General features: G+C 34.4%; 4 protein-coding genes across 4 annotated transcripts; all 4 read left to right on the forward strand.

Annotated features, from left to right (window-relative positions):
• Positions 1-10150: 10150 nt before the first annotated feature.
• On the forward strand, positions 10151-13402 carry LOC127245349 (uncharacterized; the record flags this gene model as incomplete). The annotated part of the gene is made up of 3 exons (XM_051266182.1): positions 10151-10204; positions 12785-12990; positions 13132-13402. Coding segments are annotated over 3 exons (495 nt in total), but the record flags the coding sequence as incomplete, so codon positions are not given.
• Positions 10772-11321, forward strand: LOC127245683 (uncharacterized). Its single transcript, XM_051266698.1, has 3 exons — positions 10772-10823; positions 10917-11019; positions 11112-11321. The coding sequence occupies exons 1-3, from the start codon at positions 10774-10776 to the stop codon at positions 11199-11201; spliced, it is 243 nt and encodes an 80-aa protein (XP_051122655.1). The 5' UTR covers positions 10772-10773; the 3' UTR covers positions 11202-11321.
• Positions 13403-13518: 116 nt separating the features above from the next.
• LOC127245350 (uncharacterized) lies at positions 13519-17465 on the forward strand. Its single transcript, XM_051266183.1, has 7 exons — positions 13519-13529; positions 13984-14443; positions 14548-15747; positions 15830-15963; positions 16043-16118; positions 16213-16746; positions 16942-17465. Exons 2-7 carry the CDS (start codon positions 13996-13998, stop codon positions 17463-17465), a joined length of 2916 nt encoding a protein of 971 aa, XP_051122140.1. The 5' UTR covers positions 13519-13529; positions 13984-13995.
• Positions 16825-18489, forward strand: LOC127245682 (probable E3 ubiquitin-protein ligase RHG1A). The gene is made up of 3 exons (XM_051266697.1): positions 16825-17468; positions 17562-17598; positions 17861-18489. Exon 3 carries the CDS (start codon positions 17954-17956, stop codon positions 18428-18430), a length of 477 nt encoding a protein of 158 aa, XP_051122654.1. The 5' UTR covers positions 16825-17468; positions 17562-17598; positions 17861-17953; the 3' UTR covers positions 18431-18489.
• Positions 18490-25577: the final 7088 nt, after the last annotated feature.

Here is a 25577-nt window from a genome sequence, read left to right on the forward strand (position 1 = left end):
TTTCGATATATTATGATTCTTGGTGAAATTGTGGTTTGATAATATGCTGAAATTATTTTTGTTGATTGGTTATGCTTACTTGGTGATTGATTGAATAATCTTGAAATTTGTCGGAATTTCTTGTATTTCTTGGTGAAATTTTTTGGGAAATTGTTTTTGATTCCTTGGTTATTTCTAGTGTAGTTTCTTGGGCTATGTATGTGTTAGTCTTGAGAAGTTGAGTTGCTATAGTCGATCCTTAGATGCATGTTGATATTTCCGGTGTGAGATAGAAAATGCATGTTAGGTATTGTTTGAAAAATGCCTAAAAAGAATTTTAAATTGGAGGAAAATCAAGAATAAAATAATTTTGTTGCATTATGTGTTTTATTGGTGAAATAATTGAAATGCATCTACTAGATTCTTGATTTGTATGCTATATGATTGATTTAGGCTTTTCTCCATAGGTTCTTTGTATAATAAAATGCCAAGTGTGAAAATCAAATTGCATGTTTCTTGTGGGGAATTAGTTGAAGATATGCATGAGATGTTAAAATTAGAACAAATTGTTGAAACTTAGGAATACTTTGATGCATGATGTTGTTTGTGTGTGATGAGTTGCATGTATTCCTTGATATCTTTGCGATTTCATTGTTTAGTTTGTATTACATGGATTGAGTTCCTGATGTGATCCTGTTATGTGGATTGTGATGTAATCCTATTATGTGGATTATCTTGTTGATGTGATCCTGAAGTGTTCTATACGTTAGAATGTAGAGTTGATATTTGATGATCATGCTTGTTACTTGGATTACATGTTTTTTTGCTCTAGTTGCTTTTGTTTGATTAAAGCATTTTGTCTCCTTATTTGATTGTTTGTGGTCATCGTGCCTGTATATTTGCGCTTAGGCTGTGAGTTCTTTGTGCTTAGGCTATAGGATTTTGTACTTAGACTGTTGGACTGTGTGCTTGGGCTGTTGGACTGTGTGCTTGGGCTGTAGGACTTTATGCTTAGGTTGTAGGACTTCGCACTTAGGCTGTAGGACTTTGCGCTTAAACTGTAGGACTTTATACTTAGGCTATAGGACTATGTGCTTAGGTTGTAGGGCTGTATGTTTGAATTGTAGGGCCGTGTACTTAAGCTGTAAAGTAATGTGTCTAAACTATAAAGTAATGTGTCTAAGTCTGTAAAGTAGTGTGTCTGAGGCATAGAGTAGTATGACTAAGTTGCAGAGTAGTATATTTAAGTTATAAAGTAGTGTGTCTGAGTTGTAGAGTAGTTTGTCTAAACTAGAGAGTTGTGTGTTTGAGCTGTAGAGTTATGTGTCTAAGACATAGAGTTATGAGACTATACTGTTTCGTGTGCCTATGCGTTTTCTAGTTGATATCAAATAAGGTGGAGCTCATGTTATGTGATTCTAAGTTTAGTTTTGTATTCAGCATGTTGTTGCATTTCATTTTTGAATATGCATGTATGTTGCTGGATTGTGCAGTAGCTTGTTTGATCGCTTAGAATCTATAGTTTCATTATGTAGAATCTGTTTAAACTTGCTTGTATGCTTGTTTTCGTAGTAGCTTCTGTGTACTATGTACTAGGTTGTTGAGTGATCAATCTAGGTGCATGTTAGGACTTGTGTGTTCTATGTGCGATTTTTTTTTTTCTGCATAATGTTTGTTCGTAGATGCAGCGAGGGACAAAAAGCTATGATGAAATCAATTGGTGCTAGGTAAGTCTATATCTAGTAAATACGTATTTGGGATTTGGTTAAATCACAACCAAAATAGGTGGAGATTGTTGGGAATTTTGGTCATTCGAGGCTTACCCGACAAGTCCCTCGATAAATAATTAGTTGGCCCACTCCGTAGCCCGACCCACCGGATTGGTCCAAACTCTTTAACCCAAATTCATTTACCCAAACCCACCTTACCCTAAACAAACTTAGTTGTGGATTTTGTTGTAACCGTAAGTGAGATGGTTATGGTGAATTAGTTTTGATAGATATAAAAGAGTGGGTTTAGGGGTGAATTAAGTGATGAGAGATCGAGAGTTGAAGATAGAGAGGGTGAGACCGAGATGGAGAGAGAGAGAAACCGATAGGTTCCGGCGAGTGATTCCGGTGAGTGTCGAACCCTTTTTCGATGACCGATTCCGGTGGGCGTCGAGGCTTGGAGTGACGAGCCGACCTCCAACCTTGAGGCGTGATTACGTCGGGCCACTTTGCACCATGGACTGAGCCGATATCCGCCGTCCCTTCGCCGCCGGTGAAAGATTGAATGAAGAAAGGAGTCGATTGGAGGTTTTCGTCACTTTCGGAAGGAGTCCCGGAGAAGACGATTGTAGTCCCTGTTAGGCGTTGTCTGTAGGAGTCTGCTGCTGAGCCGCTGCTGTCCAGCTGCGCTTAGTTGCTGGTTCATCGGAGGGAGCTGCCGCCGGAGTTTGCCGATGTCGGAACTGCCGCCCGCGCTAAATCACCTCTGAGTCTGGGACGGAATAGGTCGACGAAGTCAGTCGTTTGTCTCTCTTCGAACGAATAGGGAAGACTTCGTGTGGATGTTTCCTAATATTCATTTTGGATTCTGATATTCAGCTTAGTGCCTGTTTATTTGGATTTACTAATTGATTCGTATTTTTGTATACGAGGTTTGTTCGATAAATCCAAAAGTATGTGGGAATAAATTCACAACAGCTTTGTTGCTAGTTTCGGTTAGACGGTTTTAGGCCAAATTTGGTGGGCTGGCCGAAGAAGAAAGAAAAAATTTGTGCTCACCCAAGGTCGATCTACTGCAGTCGTGCTACCCCTCGTTGATGCCTTTAACTGTCGTCTTCTCGTCCACCGGTACTCTTCCGTCTCGTTTTTTATTATGTTTGTTTGTGTTTTCGGGTTTATTTATATATAGTACTGATTTTCCCTACAAACTTTCAAAACGAACTCCTTAATCGTCATTTTCGCCGCCGGCCATCGTCATCTTCAGGTTGTGGTTGCTAATTTCTCGAATAGATTTTTATTGTTTATTTATTTAATTTTTTTTATTTTTCTGAAAATAAACCAGCACCTAAATTATCAATGCTGTAAATTATTTCTTGTTATTTCTCTTTGATGCAATGGTGTGAATTAATTGGATGGGAGGGGAAGTGCTTTTTGGAATAAATATACTTTCATGTGAATATGTATAATGGTCTTTTGTGTGCATATATATATTCTGGTATTTTTTTCGGAATGAATCTTCATTCATTTCTAGTATGTAATATTTGCTAATTTGTTATTCTCTCTGTCATTATGTAATAATGAGCTCATTTGATTTGGGATCGATATGTATATCAATTTTATTTTTTAGGCTTTCTTCAAAATCACTAGCATTGTTGATTTTTGCCTTTTTGGGTTTTTCTTTGATATAATATTCTTAGTGGTTGTCATTTTTTATTTTTTTGAGCTCTTGTTTATTTATGATTATTATTTTTTGATCAACTATTGAAATTGTGTAAAGAAATGTTAATAAGTTTAGTAATTATCAAAAGTTGTTAATAATATATTTAATTCTCTAGTGATTTTTGTATTTTTTTAAAAAAAAATGTATAGTTCTATGGGCTAGTTCCACAGTGAAAAATAAATCTTCGTCAAAATTGGAATGAAAGCAGTTGAATGATTGTTTTGTAATTTTGGAAGGAACTCCTCGAATTGGAATGAAATTTAAATCGCAAGAAGATGCATATGAGTTCTACCTTACTTATGCTAAGAAAATGAGCTTTGGCATAAAACCACCCAAGTTCCATAAAAATCAAAGTTGGCAGATAATTGATAGATTATTTTCTGGTAGTGCTGAAGGTAAACAGGGGAAAGATAAACAAAATATTTATGTTCAAAATCTGCGCGCTATAACAAGATTTGAGTGTAAGACTGATGAAAATTTGTTTGAAGGACGGTGTGAAATATCAAGTATATCTGAACATACTCATCATTTGACTTTTACTCATAAGAGTCATATACATAAGTCTCATATGAGGGTAAATGATATTCATGCCGCCTAAATTGATATTATTGAATATATGGAGCTTGCTCCAAAAGTTTCACGCAATCTTATGGTTAAGAAAGTAAGTAGCCGAGATAGCATTGGATTCATCATGCAGGATTTTGAAAATTACTTACGAATCAAAAGAAAATACATGGATGTTGGGGATACCGGAGAGGTGCTAGAATATTTGTAGGCGATGCAAAGTAAAGATCCAAAATTTTCTTATTCAATTCAAGTGGAGAAAGATGGATTGACGAATATATTTTGGGTTGATGGGAGGATGAAAGCTGATTATCCTGATTTTTGTGATGTAGTAAGTTACTATACTACATATAGGAGAAATATATAAAATCGTCATTTGGCCTTGTTCGTTGGTGTTAATCATGATAAGTAGGCAGTTGTTTTTTGTGCAACACTTTTAGATGATGAGACTATTCTAACTTTTAAGTGGTTGTTTGAAACTTTTGCAGACACAGTGTATGAGAAAAAGCCTATTACGATTTTGACCGATCAATATCTTGCGATGGAAAATGCATTGGCTTCGACATGGTCTGATAATAATCACAGGTTGTGTATTTGGCAATAATTTTATGTTCTATTTTTGGAATTGATAAATAAATTGCAATGATTTAGGTTGCTTCTTTTTTGTCCAATTTTCAGGTTATGTATTTGGCATATTTACCAAAATGTGAAAATATATTTGGATTTTATTTTCTCTGAACATAAAAGCTTTGCACATGACTTTAGAAAATGCATATATGATTTTGACGAAAAGTGTGCACTGGGTAAACAAATGGGTAAACATCCGGCCGAACCTGATACCCTGCAAACTAGGCCCGACAAGAAAAGTCGCACTAGGCGCATCATGTGTCGCAGGTGACCTGAGGCCTCGGGGGTTTGAACTCATGACCTCACGGTAATAAGTCCAACCCCCACTACACCAGGCTATCCTTACGGGACTAGTCGTCAGTTCTTTTGTGCTGACAATACTACGACACAACGCAGAGAAAGTATCAACAGTGTCGTCAAAAGGTATTTCAGCCATAAGAACAATTAGCGATATTTTTTTGGATGGTTTGAGATTTTGTTGGATTCTCGGCATTACGAACAACTAAAGGTGACTTCAAGGCAAGTACCAACGCACATGTTCTAATTATGTCATGTCAATTGTTGAAGCATGCTGCAAGTTTGTACACCCCAAAAGTCCTTAAAATTTTCTAACATGAGTTGTGTAGAACCTATGATTGTGTCGGCATTATTAGTCGCACTTATGACACCTTTACAAAATATCAGGTCAATTATTTTGGAATTTCAACGACTCATGTTGTTACATACAACTCGTATGATGAGACCAGTTTTTGTAGTTGAAAGAAATTTGAATTTTTCGGGATATTATGCTCACATGGAGTAGAAGTTCTTACAAAGAATAATGTTATGAGGTATATAATGAAGAGGTGGACGAATATTGCGAAAACAGGAGATTCGCATGGTGGAATGGTTTTCGCTGAACAAGCAACCGATGACCCTAAGAAACAGTAAGCATCCGATATAAGGATTTGAGTATGTTCTTCAGCAAATTAGTTACAAGAGTTTCCGAGAGTAAGGAAACATACAAATTAATGAAAAATATTTTCAAAAACGCCAGTGAGAAGATGAATGAAGAGTTACAAAATAATAAAGTGGATTTCGAAATATTGCGTTGGGAGGATCCTGAATTGAATGCAAGCAAAGCGATGTCCCTGTTAAAGGGATAAAGAATAAAGTAAAAATTTGTTCGGGTAAAAGACCGAAAAATGGATTGGAACAGAACTTGAGAAGGAAGTAATAACATGCAATACGCAGAAATGAGGTGTTATTCGAGAGATCATTGCTACCCGGTTATTACTGTTTACATAAATTTTAATTTCGAAGGATTAATTTGATGATATTGTCTATTTTGTAGTCATTTGTGAACGAGATTTGCCTTCAACCACATGGAATTGTGTTACAGTCTAATCAAATCCCTCGACAACGGGTTCTTTTTTCAACTCCGAAATATTTGTTCAATATATCATTCCACAATTTGTATATAAACTTAACTTATTCAAATATATTGCTTTCATGCAGTAGATGATGCATGATACATTTATTCAGCCGCATAGCACTGTGTTACAATCATGTCAAATTCCTCTGCAGCAGCTAACTTTTGTGGTTTATATACGAATGTATTTAACTTATTCATAACTTATCTAAGAATATTATTTATTATGCAGTCAGTGATGAATAATATGTATCATCGGCCATATATCATTATGGTTCAACCAAGTCAAATTCTTTGGCAATAGGTAATTTTGTTTACAATTACTAAATATTTTTATAGAGGTGTGTTCCTATTTTTTTTTTACAAATTTAAATTTCACATTTGAAAATCTTATTTGAGGATATTCTTTGTTGTGCAGTCTTCTGAGGCTTATCATCGGCCGCGTAGCATTGTGTTGGAGCTTGATCAAACATCTCGGCAGGGTTTTTTTTTTCGATTCGAAAATTAATTTGCATATCATTGAATTACTGTCATTTTGTAATTTTATATTTTTTTAGATACCGGCACTAAATCCCCCGCCAATCATACCATCCACCGACCAAAATATCTTGACTTATTCTATAAATTTCACTTCTTTACTTGAGGTATTTCTCATTAAAAAAAAAAAAAAAAATTATTTGTTGTAATAGACTAGTTTATCGTATTTTCATTTATTTTTTAGTATTGTATGAATACAGATTTATAATGCTGGTACCGTTGCTCAAAGAATGAAGGAACACCTGGACAATTAAAACTGTTATTTTGCATTTGGTTGTGTTGACATGAAAAAATTTTCATTAGGTTATGGCACTTATTGTTGTTTATCAGTGTAGCTTCTATCAAGTCTGCCAGATGTTCTTAATTTTTAGTTTGCAATTTTATGATATTATTATAAAATCATGTTGTGCTTCAATAATTTTCTCGAACAGCACTTAAGAATTTGTTATGTTTCTTAGTAGTTTTATATTGTATAATTTTGCATGATGTATGGACTTAAACAAATTATTGCAAGACCACTCAATTTTTCTTGTATAATTTTTGCTTCAATATACCTGTGACCAAGGGCCTCCCCCACCCCTTTTTTATTTTTTATTTTTATTTTATAATGTATAATATAAAAAATAATAAAACAAATTAAAGAATTGCTAAAAAAATTATGAGTATTTATGTGAAAATTTAAATTTTGAATTTCAATTTTGAATTAAAAAAAATCTTCAAAAAATTCTCAACCAAATGCATAAGAGATGATATTTTTAAGAACTATTTTTTTAATAATTTTTTTTATTATTTATCAAAATTTTATATAATAAAAAATTAATTGTGTAATATATAGTTGTTACGGTAGGTTGATATTTTGCAAAATTTTTTAAAAACGATAACTCTATTAATAAAATTATTGAATAATAAGTAGATTATATTCGTCTCGAAATTTGAAAAATTAGCAACCCCCTCTCATCCCGATCTGGTTCCGCCCCTGCCTATGACTCTTGTTGCGACATGAATGCTCTGAAAATGTATTATTAAAGTGTCTATAGATTCTTATGATTTGCATTTCTTAAAAATGATCATGTTTTGGTATGACAGTCATATTGTGTCATGGTTGTTGAATACATTGGAAGACAGCTTCCCATAGAATGTAAAAAATACTTGTTGCTACCTGGAATGTCCATGGCATTTAACGAATAATTTTGTTAAAATAAGTATGGTGCATGAAATCTAACAAATAATCAAATAGATCAATTAAATTCACTATTACTTTAAATTAGATCAACTTTATTAAAAAAAAAAAAAAAAAAAAAAAAAGGCAAAATAGCATAAAATCCCATGTCGTTTGATTGATTTGCTGAAAACCCCCCATTGTCTAAAAATTCCATAAAATCTACTTGTAATTTTTAAAATGTTGCACGCTCGTCCCTTCCTTTTAATTTGCACTGACGCTGTTAAATTTTACACTGACCATTATGTCCATGCTTTAAGTTTAAATTAAATTTCAAAATTAAACTTTAATTCCAAATTAAATTTTCAAACCCAAATCCAAATCCAAATCCAAATCCACATCTCTCTATCTCTCTACCCTATCCCACTTTCTCTCTCCTTACCCCCTCTTACTCATCTTCTCCCTCTTCTCTCTTCTATCAACCCAAGCCCATCCACTGTGCGCACAAGCAGCCGTCACCACCACCCATCGGCGTCGTCTTTTTTTTCCTCCACCATTCGGCCGCCTCTCTCTCTCTTGTCCCAATTTCCTTTATTAATCCTATCCAAAATTTTCTATTTCATGAACATTTTTTGGATTTTCTATGAAATTAGTACAAATTCTCGGACTAAGTGATAGGAAAGGATTTGAGGCTATCAAATTCTGAAATTGATATGATTGTCTTTGAGTTTGATTGCCATTTTGTTCAAAGAATGATTTCTTGTTTGAACCAACAATTTTTGTTCAATAATATAAAATGTATTTGAATAAAAAAAAAAAAAAAAAAAAAAAAGAGAAGGACAAGAACAAGAAGAAGATTGGTGAACGATGATGTGTGGCAGTCGTCGGTGACGGACGGTGGAAGAGGATTAGATTATTAATATTATTATTTAATTAGGTTTTTTTTAATGTAGGTAAAATGATCAAAATAGTCCTCTTCCTTAATTAATATATTTTGAGATGCCTCTCCAGGAGTATTTTTGTAATTTTACATAATTATATATCAAATTTTGTATAAAAATCTTAGTTTAAGCTCGTGAGACGCACTTTTCGTTAAGTCCTAACGAAAAGGGGGTTTTCGCAACGTTTTAAAAATTACAAATATATTTTATGAAATTTTTAAATCGAGGAATTTTATGCTATTTTGCTAAAAAAATAAATAAAAGTAATAGAGCTACGAGAGGCACACTCAAACTAATAGAAAGTAGAGCCATAATCATATATTGTGCTACTAAAACATCCAAACAGCCCCCAATTTATCAAGATTCATAAAGAAAATTCATAGCTTCAATACATATAATATTTTTGCTAGCATATATTACAGACAATTCATAGAGTTTGAAATAGATAAATCTATCATATATTAAGTTATTATCTTTCACAGTCAAACTGTATATTAAAAAAAAACAAACACAATAATACCATGACATCAAGCGACATAACGAAAGCTTCACCGCAACAACTAACAAAATATATAAATCACAACAGTGAAAACAAACAAGATGAAAGCTCTTTCAAAATTTTTAATTTTGTTCTCCATCTTCTTCATTTTCTTTTGCATTATTTTTATTTTTTCCTCTCCTTGTCAAATTCATTTCGTAGTTTTAGTAATTCAAACATCTTTCCATTGTCATCTTCTTCTGGAATTCTGTTCACTTCGTGAAATCAATCTTCGAACGGGAGTGCCGCAAGAACAAACTTTAGCTAAATTGAATGATCTAATAGATGAAGACACCGTGCTTTCTTTTCGAATATATAAATAGAATATTACCATAACAAAAATATATATAATTATAAAAATCAAACAATATTGTTATGCCAATATATAAGGTTCGGGATAAGGCAGATCAAGAATTCGGCCGACCTTCTGCTGACCGAAACTAGAGATGCTGCGAAAGAACTCGGCACGGGTATTCATATGGTAAATTCATGGTTTGCCGTTGCGGAACGTTATCGCAGATCGGTTTTTAGCGTTCCAGATACGTCTCGGCATATCGGCGCAACGTATCGGTCAATATAATTTTTTTATATAATTTTTATTTAAAAAATAATAAATTATTAAAATATATCAGATCATATATAATTAATTTTAAAAATATATATAATTTAAAATCTTGTCTAAAAATTATTTTAAATAATATATTGAAAATTAGTTATAAATTATTCTAAAATATTAATTTTAATAAAAACCCAATTTGTATAAATTAAATAAAAACCAAATATAATTCAAAACAATTAACTCTATCCATTAAATAAATTAAATAATTAAAATAAGCTAATACAAAGTCCTATCCACAAATTAAATAAATGAATTAATTTTATACTATATTTAAAAAAAATTAAATTAATTGATATTAAGTAATTATTTAAGTATTTTCTAAATTTCTTCGAATCAATTTTTCCATACCGGCACTTCTTCTTCCCCAACCCTACACGAATCTTCTTACCCAACCCACCCTGTACGATCTTCTTCCCAACTCTTTTTTCTTTTCAACCCTCTTTATTCACACGACACAGACACTTCCCAAGTTCCAAAGATGAAATTGAATGAATCGAAGCAGAAATAACTACAAACATGCCTCAGAATGCTAGAAATTAAAATTTGAGTGATTTCAGAAAAAATTCCAGGACCGTTCCGGTTCCGGATCGGCCAATCCAGCGAACCATACATTACTGTTCATTCTATGTCGAAATTTGTATACGGTTGAAATTTACTCAGTTGTTGAAATCTTTCGACGCAAAGCATGTTTCTGAGATTCCTTACGAAAACCCAGTTGTGGTGGATAGGCAAGGAGTCGATCATGGAACCGTGACATATCTCGAGAAATTGAGCTGCTGCAAAGCAACTTACTGGCGGCTCTGCCTGCAGAAACCGTTCTTGAAATGGTAACTATAAATGGAGCAAAAACCGCGCTCTAGGACAACGAAATAGGATCAGTCGAGGCGGGCAAAAAGGTGCTTTTTTGTGTCGTTTTTTTCCCTGATGAATTGCTGTATTACGACTCATTCGTATTGCCTTCAGGCTGACATGATCGTGATCGATTCTTCTTTGTGGACGATGGTTCCTGTTCATGATTGGTAAGCGAATCAAGATTAACAATTCTCAACGTACTCGAGAAGGGTTCGAGCTGGGCTGATCTGATCTATCTCTACGTTTCTGTTTCGACGCAGCATCTCCAGCCTTGTTTACTGTATGAGAAGTGAAAACATAGCCTCCATAATGTGCAACGGCCGTTGGATCATGATCGACAAGAAGATCACGACCGTCGACGAGGTATGTATGTATGTATATGTATGCATCTGTGTGTGTAGAAAGTCCTGAGGTAAAATGGATGATGGGTTTGTGATTGTGATTGTGATTGATAGGAAGAAATTGTGGGGATGGCGAGGAAGGCTTCAGGTCATCTTTTGAAGAGAGCTGCAATTCAAATTCCTACCAAGATGAATTTTTTATAGCTTCTTCTTCTATATCATTTTATAAATTGATATTCCCGTGGAATTTCGCAGCGGTTGCTCGAACGAGTGTGTATAGTAAAATAAAATAAAATAATATTTGTGTGGGTTGTGACTGGCAAATCTGAGTGTGCTTGTTTTGGAAGTTTGAATTTTGTGTTTGTGATTTAAATTGGAATATTTTTGAATTTGTATAACTACGATGATATGATATAATAAATATTTATGTAATGTTTCGTAGAAGATGGAGATAGTATATACTTTTATTTATTTATGGATAAATTATTGAATATCATGCTTTAAATGCTAAATTTTGTAAAAATGAAAATAATATACATTAAGTAATAAGAAATTTTGGTTAAAACATAAGTGTCTTTGGTTGGTTAAGAGAATAACTTGTAGAGAAATGAAAAAATATTTTATTTGTTTGGTAAAATAAAAAATTCATGTGAAAAATGTAAAAAAATTACAAAGATTTAGATAAATTAATCAATAGAAAATGATGAATCCGGAAAAAGAATATTTTAGTGAGTAATAATTTATTTGTTTGAATAATAAATTAGATACAATGTAAAATTGAATTAATAAATAATAAAATTATTCAAAATAATTTATTAACTAAACTATTCAAATATATTTTAAATTTTCACATATATTTATTTGTTAATATATTGCAAACTTATTTATTTTAAATTATACTATATTTAGACGATGAATTGGTCTAGAGCACTGATATATTTGTATTTTTTTAATTAAATTTTTAACTTAAATAAAGAAATATTCAGAGGATAAATTTGACTAGAGTACAGTATATTTTTATTTTCTTGATTACCGTGTATTTGTATTTTTTAAATATTTTTTTATTTTATATAATTTTTTATATATATAAATTATACTTCAATTTTAATTCATTTTACATTATAATCCAAACATATATAATTTGTATTTTAGTTTTATTTGCTAAATAATTTTATTACATATGAGTATTATTTTCAAGTTTAAATAAATTTAAATTTAAATACAAACATATTTATTATTTTTTAATAATTTACATACATGTTATATAATCTTTTGTGGAAAATATATAAAATAATTATTTCAAAATATAATATTGTACATACCTTTTTACAAAGTAAAATTACATGTTAGTTTAAAAATAAAATAAAATAAAATAAAATAAAATTATATATCACTTCTAAAAAAATAAAATTATACAATACATTTAAAATAAATAAAAAAAAATTACAAAACATCAAAAAATATACAAAAACTCCACTCCAAAATTTGGGGATGGATTGAGCCCCTCCCCCAATTTTTGCAAATTGCCCAAAATAAAAAAAAAAAAATATTTAAAAGTGAAATCCAATAAGATATGTTGTTGATTTCTTGAATCTTTCAAATCTATATAAGGACATATTACTATATTATAGCCTTAATATACCCTCAACTAACGGTAATTGTTTTGGATTTCTTAAATCTTTCAAATCTATACAAGGAAATATTACCATATTATGGCCTATATATACAACCTCAACCTCAACCTCAACGTACGTTAATCTTCATTCATTCTTATTTCGCGAAGAAAGATTCAGACAAACTCTTCATCTCCAATTTCCATGGCGCACTTCTACTCTCCTACTTTCGAAGCTTACTCCTTCCTTCTTCGACACCGCAGTTCCCTCATCAATCCGCCTAACAATTACTTCTCCCGCCGCCCGTCGCCCGCCGCCGCCTGCTGTAATTGGATTGAAGACATGGTTCGCCGGATCGGCCGAGTCCGGTCCGACTTCCGGTTCGTAAAAAATATCCGATATTTGCCCAAAATTTTCCCATCCATTCATATCTTATCTATAAAACCCATTATAAATCTTATTCTTACCGATTTTCTACTTTTTATTCATATTATTCGAACAATTCATCTCAATTCGATCAGATCGGAGAAGAAAACATTTACCAGTGGGCTGAAGAAGAATCGTGGAGGAAAGACCTCTATTCTGCGTTCGCGTCTGAAGAAGAATTGTGGGGGAGGGGAAGAAGAAGTGGGAGGATTCTGCGTTCGCGTCGGTGAAGAAAATCGTGGGTTGATATCCTCCACCATCGCTACCCATGCGGTGTCGTACGGAGAGACGGTTATTTCTCCGTCGCCCATGGACTGCAGCATCGACTGAATCAATTGCACCTGCTTCCGAATCTTATCTGAGTCCTGAATTGAAAGAGTGATTTTGAGGGAGGGGAAGTGTCTGAACGAAATCGTGGGGGGAGGGGGAAATCGTGGGGGAGGGGAAATCGTGAGGAGGGGGAAATCGTGGGGGAGGGGAAATCGTGAGGAAGGTAAATTAATTATTATATTATTTTAATTAATTTAAATATTTATAAATTTGAATTATTTTTTATTAATTTATTTATTTAATTTATAGGTTTAATTATTTTAGATTTAATTATTTAGAATAATTTGTTTAATTTATTGATAAATTTAGTTTAATTGTGTTGGATTGTATTTAATTTTTATTTAATCTATATAAATTGAGTTCATTAAAATTAATATTTTAGAATAACTTATAATCTTATTATTTAAAATTAATATTATTTTAGACAAAATTTGTATTAATTGTAAATTTATTGTAAAAAATTAATATTTTAACTATATTTTTTATATAAACAAATTAGTTATCTACTTAAATTTTTGTATAAGTTTGATTTATTAATAAACTAATATATAATTTGTCTATTCAATTAATGAATTACTATTTATAAATATTTTAACAATTGTATTATTCAATTACAGAGTTTGTGTAAAATGGCACCGCACAGAGATATTGGTTGGGATCATGCTACTCCTATCAGCAATGATAGAAAACAAGCAAAATGCAATTATTGTGGTAAAATTGTTCACGGCGGAATTACTAGGATGAAACAACATATAGCACATGTTACAGGTCAAGTTGAAGCATGCACGAGAGCTCCAAAAGAAATAAGAGAGTTATTAAAAAAACACTTGATCCAAGGAAAAAGTATGCGAGCAGCACATAAAAAAAAGTTAGAAGCATTGCAAAATTCCATTCGTTTGGAAGATGATTCTGATGAGGAAGAAGATGAAGTTTTTGAAATAAATGAAGATGAGATAGATGCTCTTGAAAGAAAACACTTAAAAAGAGCAATGGCTGAAAGCAGAAATATGGAATTTATGGAGCAGCAGCGTAGACATTCTGTTTCCGGAGATCTACCAAGCTTGAATTTTAAAGCCGGTATATTTATTAAATTTATAAAATATATTTAAATATTAGTATATTTTTTTGAGATAACAACCATATATGATCATATGCTTTTTTTTTTTTTTTTATCTTTGTAGGAGGAAGCAGCTCGAATACAAAAGGAAGTAAAAGAAATTTTTTCGAAAGCTCTATGAAAAAGACAGAAGGTTTGCATCAAAAAAAACTTGATCCATACATGTTTCAATCGAAGAATAAGTCTTTGAAAAATATGTTTTCAAAAGATAATGCAAAAAAAGTGGGTAGAGCAATTTCGAAATTTTTTCATTTTAATGCAATACCATTTCACGCTGCCGATAGTGGTCCTTACTACCAAACGATGATTGACACGATTGCATCGGTTGGACCTGGAGTTAAAGGACCTACTGGTAAACAAATTGGTGGTGAATATTTAAACGAGGAGATGCAAGAAGTTGTACAGTATATTGATTCTTTAAAGCAGAAATGGAAAACATACGGATGTACAATTATGTGTGATGGTTGGAGTACTCGTACAAAACATCCAATCATAAATTTTATGGTGTACTGTGATAGAGATATGATATATCACAGTTCGGTTGATTGTACAAATAAGGCGAAGACTGCGGACTTTGTCTACACCCTAATGGATAAGGTGGTGGAATCAGTAGGGGTTGACAATATTGTACAAATTGTAACTGATAGTGAAGCTAGTATGAAGGCGGCTGGGAAAAAACTGATGAGGAAAAGGAAGCACATTTTTTGGTCTCCATGCGCAGCGCATTGCATTGATTTGATGTTAGAAGACATCGGAGATATATTGTCAGTGAAAGATACGATAAAAGAAGCCAGAAGAATTACAGGATTTATATACAACAGTGATAAAGTGGTTAATTTGATGAAAACATATACGAATGGCCGAGATCTGTTGCGACCAGGCATAACAAGATTTGCAACCGAGTTTGTTGCAATGGAAAGTCTTCTGAGATATGCAACCGATTTGAAAAGAATGTGTACTTCTAGAGAATGGGTTGAGTACAATAATACCTCGAGGAGAAGACATGAAGCCGGAGATATATCAGACTTGATTTTGAATGAAAGATTTTGGAAACGGATACGCCGAGTCTGTGGGGTCATGGAACCCTTAGTGAAGGTTTTAAAAGTAGTTGATCAAGATAAAAAACCTACACTACCTATCATTTATGAGGCAATGGATAGGGCAAAAATGGCAATAAAAACCGCGGTGAAAGATTTTCAACAATATTGGGATATCATCGATGAAAGATGGTATAATCAATTGCATCAAGATTTGCATGCAGCAGGTAACTATTCTTGTTATTTTTTTGTTTTTATATTGTGCTAATCGTTTGTTTTATTTTTTAATTTTATATACATTTCATGCAGCTTATTTTTTAAATCCTGGTCTTCAATACTCCGGCACTTGTGAATTTGATTCATCGGAGGTTCGAAAAGGAGTAAAAGAAGTTATCAAAAGACTCGAGCCAGATTTGGATATACAAGTAAAGGCTATGAATGAGGTAAATTATGTGAAATTTATAAATAATATATAAATATATATATTAATTTCTAATAATTTTACTATTATATTGTCTATAGATAAACATATTTGTTAACAAAATTGGAGAGTTTGGAAGTGCACTTGCTATTAGAGCTGTATCTACATCTTTACCAGGTATGTATTATGAAATTTATCATTTAATTATATTTTTAAATATACTTGTTATAAAATGTTGCATTATTAATAATTTTTTATTTATTTTTAATAGCTGACTGGTGGAATATGTACGGTGATGAAGCTCCTAATTTAAGAAAAATTGCATTAAAAGTTTTGAGTCAAACTTGCACATCATCGGGTTGTGAGCGGAATTGGAGTACGTGGGCTTTGATCCATACTAAACTTCGGAATAGATTAGCTATTGAGAAACTGCATAAGCTAGTCTATGTCCACTACAACATGCGTCTTCGGGTAAAAAATTTTATGCAAAGGACAGACACAGACGATTTTTATGACCCAATTGATTTGAATCATATTTTTGATGAAAATGATATTTTAGATGAATGGGTTAGAGAAAATGAATCTCCACTTATTCGTGATAGTGATTTGAATTGGTTGGATGAGGCTATTGAAGAAAGTGGAGATCGAGGTCAAAGTGAGCATAATGATCATGACAGTGATATGCTTTTATCTCAATTTATAGCTGATGGAAAAAAGAAGGCGAAAGAGAAAAAATCAGAAAACAAAAATACGGCCAAGAAAAAAAAAGCAATCATATTGGAATCTTCATCTTCATCGACTAATGGTGAAGATAAGAATAATAACAATGATGATGATGATGATGATGATGATGATGATGGTGGTGGTGGTGGTGGTGGTGGTGGTGGTGGTAGTGGGAGCTACAGGGATAGCCGATACTCAAGTGATATGGGATGGGCTCAAGGAAATGAAAATTATTATGCTACCCAAGACACTGATCATGGATATCGTCCTGGTATAGAAGCTCAAAGAGATTTTCTAAATAGTTTAACAGAATTTTCAAGTGAAGCCGATGCTTCAAATTTTTCAGATACTAGGAGATATTCTGGAGTTCACGAACATATGCAAGACTTGAATATAGGTTATTCCTATGGAGATTCTTCTCATAGCTCGAGTAATAGATTGGGGAGACAGGAGTGGGACCAACCAAATGCATATCATAATCCCTATTACTCAGGATACGGTTTATCTAATCTACCCAGACATCTTCAGGATTCAGCCAATCTTCCTATATTTGGATCCAACCAACCAGTTGGAACATATTACGGAGGGATTACATCTGGTTCGGGTAGTATTGATGATCGTAGACAAAATTATGGTTCATCAAGCAGAAGCAATGATAATAGAGAATATCGAGGTTTTGATGTATATGGAAGGGGTTCATTCAGAGAAAATCAATATGGTTCGAACATCTCTCCTTATCCAAGCAATATGAATCCAGATGAAAATGATTTTGAACCTCCACGACATTCCACATGGTATTGAATGGTAAGTATAAATATTTAGTATAAACGTAGTTTGAACATTTTATAAAATTTTATTTGTATTTTTTTTCTAATTATTTTTATTTATATAATGCAGATGATAAAGATGAAATCTTGACATTGACGGACACAAGGTACATCATTTTGTTATTAAAATAAATTTATTAGTATAATGACAATATGCAAAACATAAAATTTAGCATTTACATTTATATATATATCCGCTAATTTAGTTGAAATATTATTCATTTTAAATTTTGATCTATTATAAATTATAATATATTTTTTCAATAATATATATTTTTAAATTAATTATATTTATAATTTGATGTATTTTAATTAATTATTTATTATTTTTTTGAAAAAATATAAATTTTATATAAAAAAATCATATAGGCCGATATTTGACCGATACACCGCGACCGATACGCCGCGACGTATCTGGAACGGTAAAGGCCGATCCGCGACGCCGATCCGCGACGGCGAACCATGATTGAAGACGAAACTGTGATCCTCGATGCCGACGACGATGTCCGGTACCAGAGAAGCCGTATGAGGTTCGACCGGATTAGGGTTCTAGAGGATGAAACCGCCGTCCTTGTGGCGGCGCCGCCGCCCATTGGCTCGTACGGACAGGTTAGTTTTCGAGAATTCGAGGATACTGTTTTCTTTGAAGAAGACGGCGGCGATTTTGGGTTGAGGAAAGAGACGATTTTGAGACGCCTGAAAACGAGAAATTGCGTGGGCGGAGATGACGAGAATAACTGCGCAGTCTGTCAGGATAATTTGCGCGGGAAGGATTGTTGTGGTATGGTGGGAGTGCTTCCTTGCAGACATGAGTTTCACGTTGGGTGTATTGTGGAATGGCTGCAACGGAAGAATACTTGCCCGCTCTGCAACGCCACTGCCGTCATCGTCGCCGGAGAAGAAGGGCACGGCCGGGGGCAGAATAGTCTTTATCATTAGGTTCGGTGTGTTCTGTTTTCGGCTGTGTATGCAATGACAAAAACAATTGAACGAATGAATCAACGGTGGATATAAATTGGATTTGTTCATATCAGATTCTAATGTGATATAGTAATTATTTATAAATACATACACATATTAAAACAATATATATATACTTCATTTTATATCAAAATAATTAATCAGTTTTCCTAGTAACACCATACTTAAAATAATAATAATAATTAATTAATTAATAATAATGAATTATAATTTTATTTCTTTATATAATTAATTACATTTGTAATTTTAAAATAAATTTAATGTATATATTAAAAAAACTAGAATATATAATTTAAATATTTTAAAAATTATATCATAACAAAAATATATATTCAATAAGAATAAAATTTCATATACTACAAGTAAATATAAAAAAAAAACACATTTCTTTATATATAATTAAGATAAAATAATTTTATAAAAGAAATGAAATTTTAATACAAAAATAAACAATTTTTGAATGAGTACGGAAGTACATTTTATCAGTTTAAAAAATCAACAAGTATTATTTTTACTAATGTTTTCAAATATATTTTTATATTGTTTATAAAATAAAATTAGCAATCAAAATTTATATTTTATTTAAAATACTAAACAAAAATAATAGTTGTCAAATGAAACTCAAAGCAGCAAGGATAAGCCAATGCCTAAATCACCGAGTGGGCTGCAACTATTCAAAAGAGCCCAAAAAAAACAAGAGGCCCAAAACATGAAGGAAGACTCAATCAAAGTGGTTGGAATCATGTTTACGTGGGTGTGGGTGTGTGGGTGGGGACACAAGTCGGATAAAGTGGAAACGCGGGTTTTTTATTTTTACACATTGTGGCTGCTTTTTTTTTTCCCAAGTGGAGGTTTCCACAAGTATAAATAGGGGATATATTGGACTGCAATTTTATTAGAATCAATTTTCATTTTGCTTAATTCACATACATATATACATAGATATTATTATTATTATATATATATATATTATATTAGTGTTGATGTATTTTTTCAACAATAAAACGTAAAATTCGAAAATAGAGAAATATCTTCGAATTTGATAGATGAGTGCACGAGATTAGGGATCTCTAAACACTGTAGAATACATAAAATAAAATAGGAAAAATAAAATAAAAGATTGGAAAATAAAGTAGTGATCCCCAAAAGCAATTCTCTTGAATTTTTATCGATTGAAGATGTCTTTTTTCGAACAGCACCAGATCCTTAAATAACCATGTTGAAGAAACGGTTTGAACCGCTATCTGGTCGGTTACCATAACCGCTGGTAACCGCCCCAAAAGTTCTCTTCTATTGACACGTGTGTCAACCGTCCTTCCACATCCGACCTTCAAAAACCGTTCGCCAGTTGCAACTTCCTCCAACCGTTCGCCAGTTGCAACTTCCTCCAACCACCGAACAACCGACCGGCTCTATTTGCCTTACCTCCTTAAATGGACAGACTGTCCTCTTGACAAACCTCCGCGTCTGTCCATACTTCTTCTTTGCCCGACCTTCGTCTTGACAGACCTCCGCGTCCGCCGATACTTCTGCTTTGCCCGACCTTATCACACGCTTAAGCCCTGTGCCCGACCTTGTCTTGTCCGACCTCCGTATTGGCCGATCCTCCTTCCTTGTCCGACTTCTTTTTTTCCGACTTCTGGGTCGTTTGGCTTATATCCATACCAATCCAGAATCCTACTGTCATTATTTATTATTATTATTATTATTATTATTATTTGTGCTCAACAATTACAAATACATTAAATATATATACTTTATATTATATAATATATATTATATACAATATATAAAATAGTGGTTAACGGTAAAAGTAATTAATATTTTTATTGGTTAATTCTATAATAATATCACAACAATATATACTATTTTTTTTATTTAAAATATCACGTTCTAAACATTATTTACATCACACAATGGCATAGAAAGCTATCTGCAAATCGAGAGGCATCTTGTCTTTGTTGAATATGAATCAGCATTTCAATTTTCTAGACTAAATAATTAAAATTGAGCCTGATTTAAAAAAAAAAAAAAAAAAAAAAGAGAAGAAAAAGAAGGAAAAAACCATAATAATAATGAAATAAAAATAGAGAGGGACTTCAAATTCATATATGACAAAGGTAGAGGGAGCACCTTATAATTAGGGCATGAAACCCTCTTGCCCTCTTGTCAGAATGTCCACTGAGTTACATTCCTGCATAAATGATACATTTTCATACAATTCATATATAGATAAAGGAAAATTAAGTTCATATTCAAGTATCTCGCTTTATCTACCAATAACGTTAATGTATATTAAATATAACACACGTAAAACACATAGATCTTAACAAATGTTTATATTGAACACACGTCAATCTATCACGTAGGACACACAGTTACTAAAATACTAAGAGAGCACTAAACTAATTGTTGATGTAATTTTTCAACAAAAAAAAGTAAAATTCAAAGATATGGAAAATATCCTTAAACTTGATTAATTAGTGCCTGAGATTAGGAATCTCTAAACACTGTATGGTACAGAAAATAAACTGGAAAATAAAAGACTGAAATTTAAAGTGGTGATCCCCAAATCTGACTTTGCTTTGTTGAAGTTGATTGAAGATGCCTTGCCAAATGATGATTCAAACCTTTAAATATTCTCTGGGAAACCTTCCGACTTGAGGTCTTTCCGTCTTGAGGACCTACCAACCTAAGGTCCTTCCGTCCTGATGACTTTCCGTCTTGAGGACCTCCCGACCTGAAGACCTTCCGACTTGAGGTCTTTCCGTCTTGAGGACCAACCGACCTGAGATCCTTCCGACCTGAGGACCAACCGACCTGAAATCCTTCCGACCTGAGGACTTTCCTTAGAAATAAACCTATTTTTCCTTGATTTCCTCACGGTGTCCTTCAGCCAGTTCAATCAACTCTATTTCCAGGTCCATTCTTCTTTTTTCCTTGGGCTTTTAACCTAATTCTAAATTTCGTACGTAACAACTTGCCCGCCGCCAAGGGACTTTCAAACGCCATTTAACAATCAATGTTTGGAAGTTCATACATCACTACCCTCTTGAAAAATTCCCTTAGCAACTGCACCAGTTACTGCAACACTCCTGATTAACTTCCTTCCCTGCAATACGAGCTTTTGTGAATCACAATCCCAAAACACTCTAACCATGGCAAATCAATACATTCCTGCCCTTCCTTTCGACGGAACCCTCCCAGAGGGCCCATTTTCAGCCTCGAAAGTACTAACTCCGACGATCCGCCCATATTGCACTACTCCTGAAGACTCAAATCGAATGAGGGAAGTTTTGGAATCCCGAAATTCCCTGGCTATCAACAATCCTAACTACCAAGCAGTTCGCATTCGAGATAGCATCAAAACCCATCTCACAGACCCAAAAGACCCTTACCGCGCTTGGTATCGACGGGTAGCGGAACACTTCCAGGCCCAATGGCGATCTCAAAAAATCGACCAAGCAATACTATTGTCCACCATGCCTATCAACCTGCATGAGAAGGTGCTGTTGGCCATGTCTGCCTTCTGGAATGCGGAAAATGGGACTTTCCTCCTACCCTCTGGCCCCTTTGGTCCAACTCTTATGGATGTGGCAATGATCGCGCATCTCCCAGTCGTGGGTGAAGACCCTGTGATGGGAGCCCTAGATGGGCAGGAGCCATCAGAAGACCATCCAGGGTGGTCCTTACAAGGTGTGAAGGAATGGGGTTGGACAAAGTTCGCAACCGACCAACAAGGGGCTCCAGGGACCCCTGTGACCGACCGGGAGCATACTGCCTTTATCCTTTTTTGGCTTTGTAGGTACATCATTATTTCCCCTTCCAAATGTGTTCTTCCTTCTCATCTCGACCTGGCCATTCATATCGCGTCATCCGCCTGATGGAAAAAATCATCGAGGGATATGAACCTCTTCGTGACATCCTTAGCCGCATTCCTGATCTTCATCATCACATGGAAATGATCGAAAATCACGCAGCAACCATACTCCCAGATCTTGGTTGGGATAACATCTTTTCCAACCAACGAAAAGTCTTTTCAAGATTGCGTACCATTGTTGACCGTGAACATCAAGCCCTAACAGACATGCAAGCACGTACCCATCAAGATCTAGACGACATGCAAAGCCAATGGGAAAGGTACCGACCAGATTTGGAAGATCTTATTGAAGAAGAACCAGAACTAATATCCACTCACTGGGATGAAAAGTCTGATTCAGAGGCAGAAAATTTTTCACAAATACATGATGACTAACAGAAATGAACCTTTAAATAGGTTCGAACCCGAACCCCATAAATGGGTTCTGAAAATAATATTTTGTTTCAGGCAGTTTTGGTATCTGAAAAGGCAGGATAATACCTCTTCAGATATTTAGCATTAATACAATCATGTACTCTTCTACCTTCATGATTTACAATAATGAAAGCACCATTCCCAATATCTTTTTGAACAATGTATGGTCCTTCCCAATTCGGTGACCACTTTCCCAATTGGTCAGTTTTCTTATATGTAGGAAGGATGGTCTTCCAAACTAGATCTCCTTTTTGAAATGTCCTGTGAAGAACTTTCTTTCCGTAAGTCCTTGCTCTGATTTCACTCTGTTTCACACTTCGACCTATTGCATGAAGTCGGTTAACATCCAAATCCTCCAACTGTTGCAGCATAAGTTGTTGGTATTCTTTTGTAAGATCACTATCAGTAAACTCTGTTCGGCCAGATGATACTCGAATTTCGACTGGTAAAACAGCATCTTGGCCAAACGTGAGTTGGTAAGGTGAGAACCCTGTGGCCGTATTTCTGGTGTTCCTATGCGCCCATAAAGCCTGAGACAATAACAAATGCCACTTTCTTGGGTTTCCTTCAACCATCTTCTTTATAATCCCAATAATAATCTTATTTGCTGCTTCCGCTTGTCCATTGGCTTGGGGATAATAAGGTGACGAATGGTGTAATCGAACACCAAATTCTGCTAAGAAATTAGAGAACTTTTCCCCTGTGAAAACCAGGCCTTGGTCGGTTGTTATAGACTGAGGAATACCATATCTGTAAATAATTTGATTCAAAACGAAGTCTATCACTTCTTTCTGATCCACATTTTTCAAAGCAATTGCTTCTACCCATTTGGTAAAGTAGTCAGTCGCAACCAATATGAAACAATGATGTTTCGATGAAGCAGGATGTATTTTCCCAATAATATCCATAGCCCATGATTTAAAAGGCCATGGTTTTGCCAAGAATTGCAATTCGGTTACTGGCAAATGGTTTAAATTTCCATGTCTCTGACATTCCTGGCAGCCTTTGGCAAATTGTATGCAATCTTCAAAAATCTTTGGCCAGAAAAAACCCAAACGATGAATGGCCCATCTCATATTGAGACCTGCCCGATGAGCTCCACATATCCCACCATGTACTTCTGTCATTACCTCTAGAGCTTCTTTAGACCCCAAACATTTCAAAAGCAGACCTTCAAATGATCTCTTATACAAAATTCCATTTATCAACTGAAAACGTAAAGCTTTCAATCGTGTCGCAACTGAAACACTCGCACCTGGATTCTGTAAATACATGATAAGCTCTGTTCTCCAATCGGGCACTGTTTCGCCGTCGGACTCTTGCCTGATATCAACTACGCAGTCGGGCTCCTGTCCGACAGTCTCCTGCTCGACCATAACTTCGCAGTCGGGCTCCTGTCCGACCGTCTCCTGCCCGACCATAACTTCGCAGTCGGGCTCCTGTCCAACCGTCTCCTGCCCGACCATAACTTCGCATATCGGGTCTGTCTTTCCTTCTATGCCCGACTTGACCTCCGACCACATATCCTCCAGAATTCCTTTACATGCCCTTTGAGCCAATTCATCAGCACGTTGGTTTTCTTTCCTCGGAATGAACTCAATTATTACTTCTGAGATTTTTGTCAGTAGCCGACCCACAATGTCCCTGTATCTGCGAAGATGAGGGTAATTGCAAACATATTGATTGTTTACCTGGTTGACTACTAACTGAGAATCCCCCCTTATGATTACAGACTGGACCTTCCTGGCAATTAAAGCCTCCAAACCCAAAATTAAAGCTTCATATTCTGCCGAATTATGGGTCATGGCTTCCAATCGTAGTTGTAAGTTGATCTTTTGACCATCAGGTCCTTGCAAAAAGACCCTTGCCCCTGATTTGTTTCCAGAGGTAGAACCATCAAAAAACATCAACCATGTTCTGGTACTTATATAAGGCACACATCCGACCTGTAGATTATCCAGATATGATGAACAACTAAATGGTCGGACACTATCACAAAGAGAATACCCGACTTGTGAGAATTCTGCCAAGAAGTCGGCTACTGCTTGTCCCTTAATTGCCCTCAGCGGGGAATGTTGAAGATCAAAAGGAGCCAATTTGATGGCCCACTTCATGAGTCTGCCCTTCATAGTAGGTCTCTGTAAAATCAATTTGATGAGATCCACCTTTGATATAACTTCAATTCTTCTGGGCAACAAATAATGCTCGAGTTTAGTACAAGCGAAAACCAATGAATAACACATTTTTTCTGGCATAGTGTAATTCAGTTCTGGTCCTGTAAGGGTTTTACTGAGATAGTAGATTGCCCTTTCCTTCCCGTCATCACCATCCTGTGCCAATAAACAGCTAACCACTTCATATGTATTTGCCAAATAAAGTTTGAGTGGCCGACCTTGTTTAGGAGGCATCAAGACTGGAGGGTGAACCAATGCCTGCTTGATAGCATCTAAAGCCGTTTGTTGGTCGGGACCCCATTCAAAGGCAATTTTTCCAGCTTTCAACAATTTAGTAATGGGTCTGACCTTGCCAGCAGCATTAGAAATGAAACGCCTCAAATAATTCACCTTACCCAAAAGACTTTGGATTTCTTTAACCGTCTTGGGTGGCCGACTGTCAAGAATGGCTTTAGCCTTATTGGCATCGATTTCAATTCCTCTCTCATGAACTAGAAATCCTAAAAAACTCCCGGCTGATATTCCAAAAGCACATTTGGTTGGATTCATCTTCAGCTTGTACTTCTTCATTCTTTCAAATGCCTCTTCAAGATCTCTCAAATGTTCATCAAAACTGGCAGACTTAACAATAACATCA

This window comes from Andrographis paniculata, unplaced genomic scaffold (genome assembly GCF_009805555.1).
Source record: "Andrographis paniculata isolate CXL003 unplaced genomic scaffold, ASM980555v1 Contig22END, whole genome shotgun sequence".
NCBI classification, from domain to species: domain Eukaryota; kingdom Viridiplantae; phylum Streptophyta; class Magnoliopsida; order Lamiales; family Acanthaceae; genus Andrographis; species Andrographis paniculata.

Bases quoted from the DNA above. Each gene is read 5' to 3' on its own strand.
- LOC127245350 (XM_051266183.1), top strand. From the start codon at position 13,996: ATGGCACCGCACAGAGATATTGGTTGGGATCATGCTACTCCTATCAGC. The intron at 15,964-16,042 runs GTAAATTATGTG...TATTGTCTATAG, and splicing joins AAGTAAAGGCTATGAATGAG to ATAAACATATTTGTTAACAA. The intron at 16,119-16,212 runs GTATGTATTATG...TATTTTTAATAG, and splicing joins TGTATCTACATCTTTACCAG to CTGACTGGTGGAATATGTAC.
- LOC127245683 (XM_051266698.1), top strand. From the start codon at position 10,774: ATGATCGTGATCGATTCTTCTTTGTGGACGATGGTTCCTGTTCATGAT. The intron at 10,824-10,916 runs GTAAGCGAATCA...GTTTCGACGCAG, and splicing joins ATGGTTCCTGTTCATGATTG to CATCTCCAGCCTTGTTTACT. The intron at 11,020-11,111 runs GTATGTATGTAT...TGTGATTGATAG, and splicing joins AGATCACGACCGTCGACGAG to GAAGAAATTGTGGGGATGGC.
- LOC127245682 (XM_051266697.1), top strand. From the start codon at position 17,954: ATGATTGAAGACGAAACTGTGATCCTCGATGCCGACGACGATGTCCGG.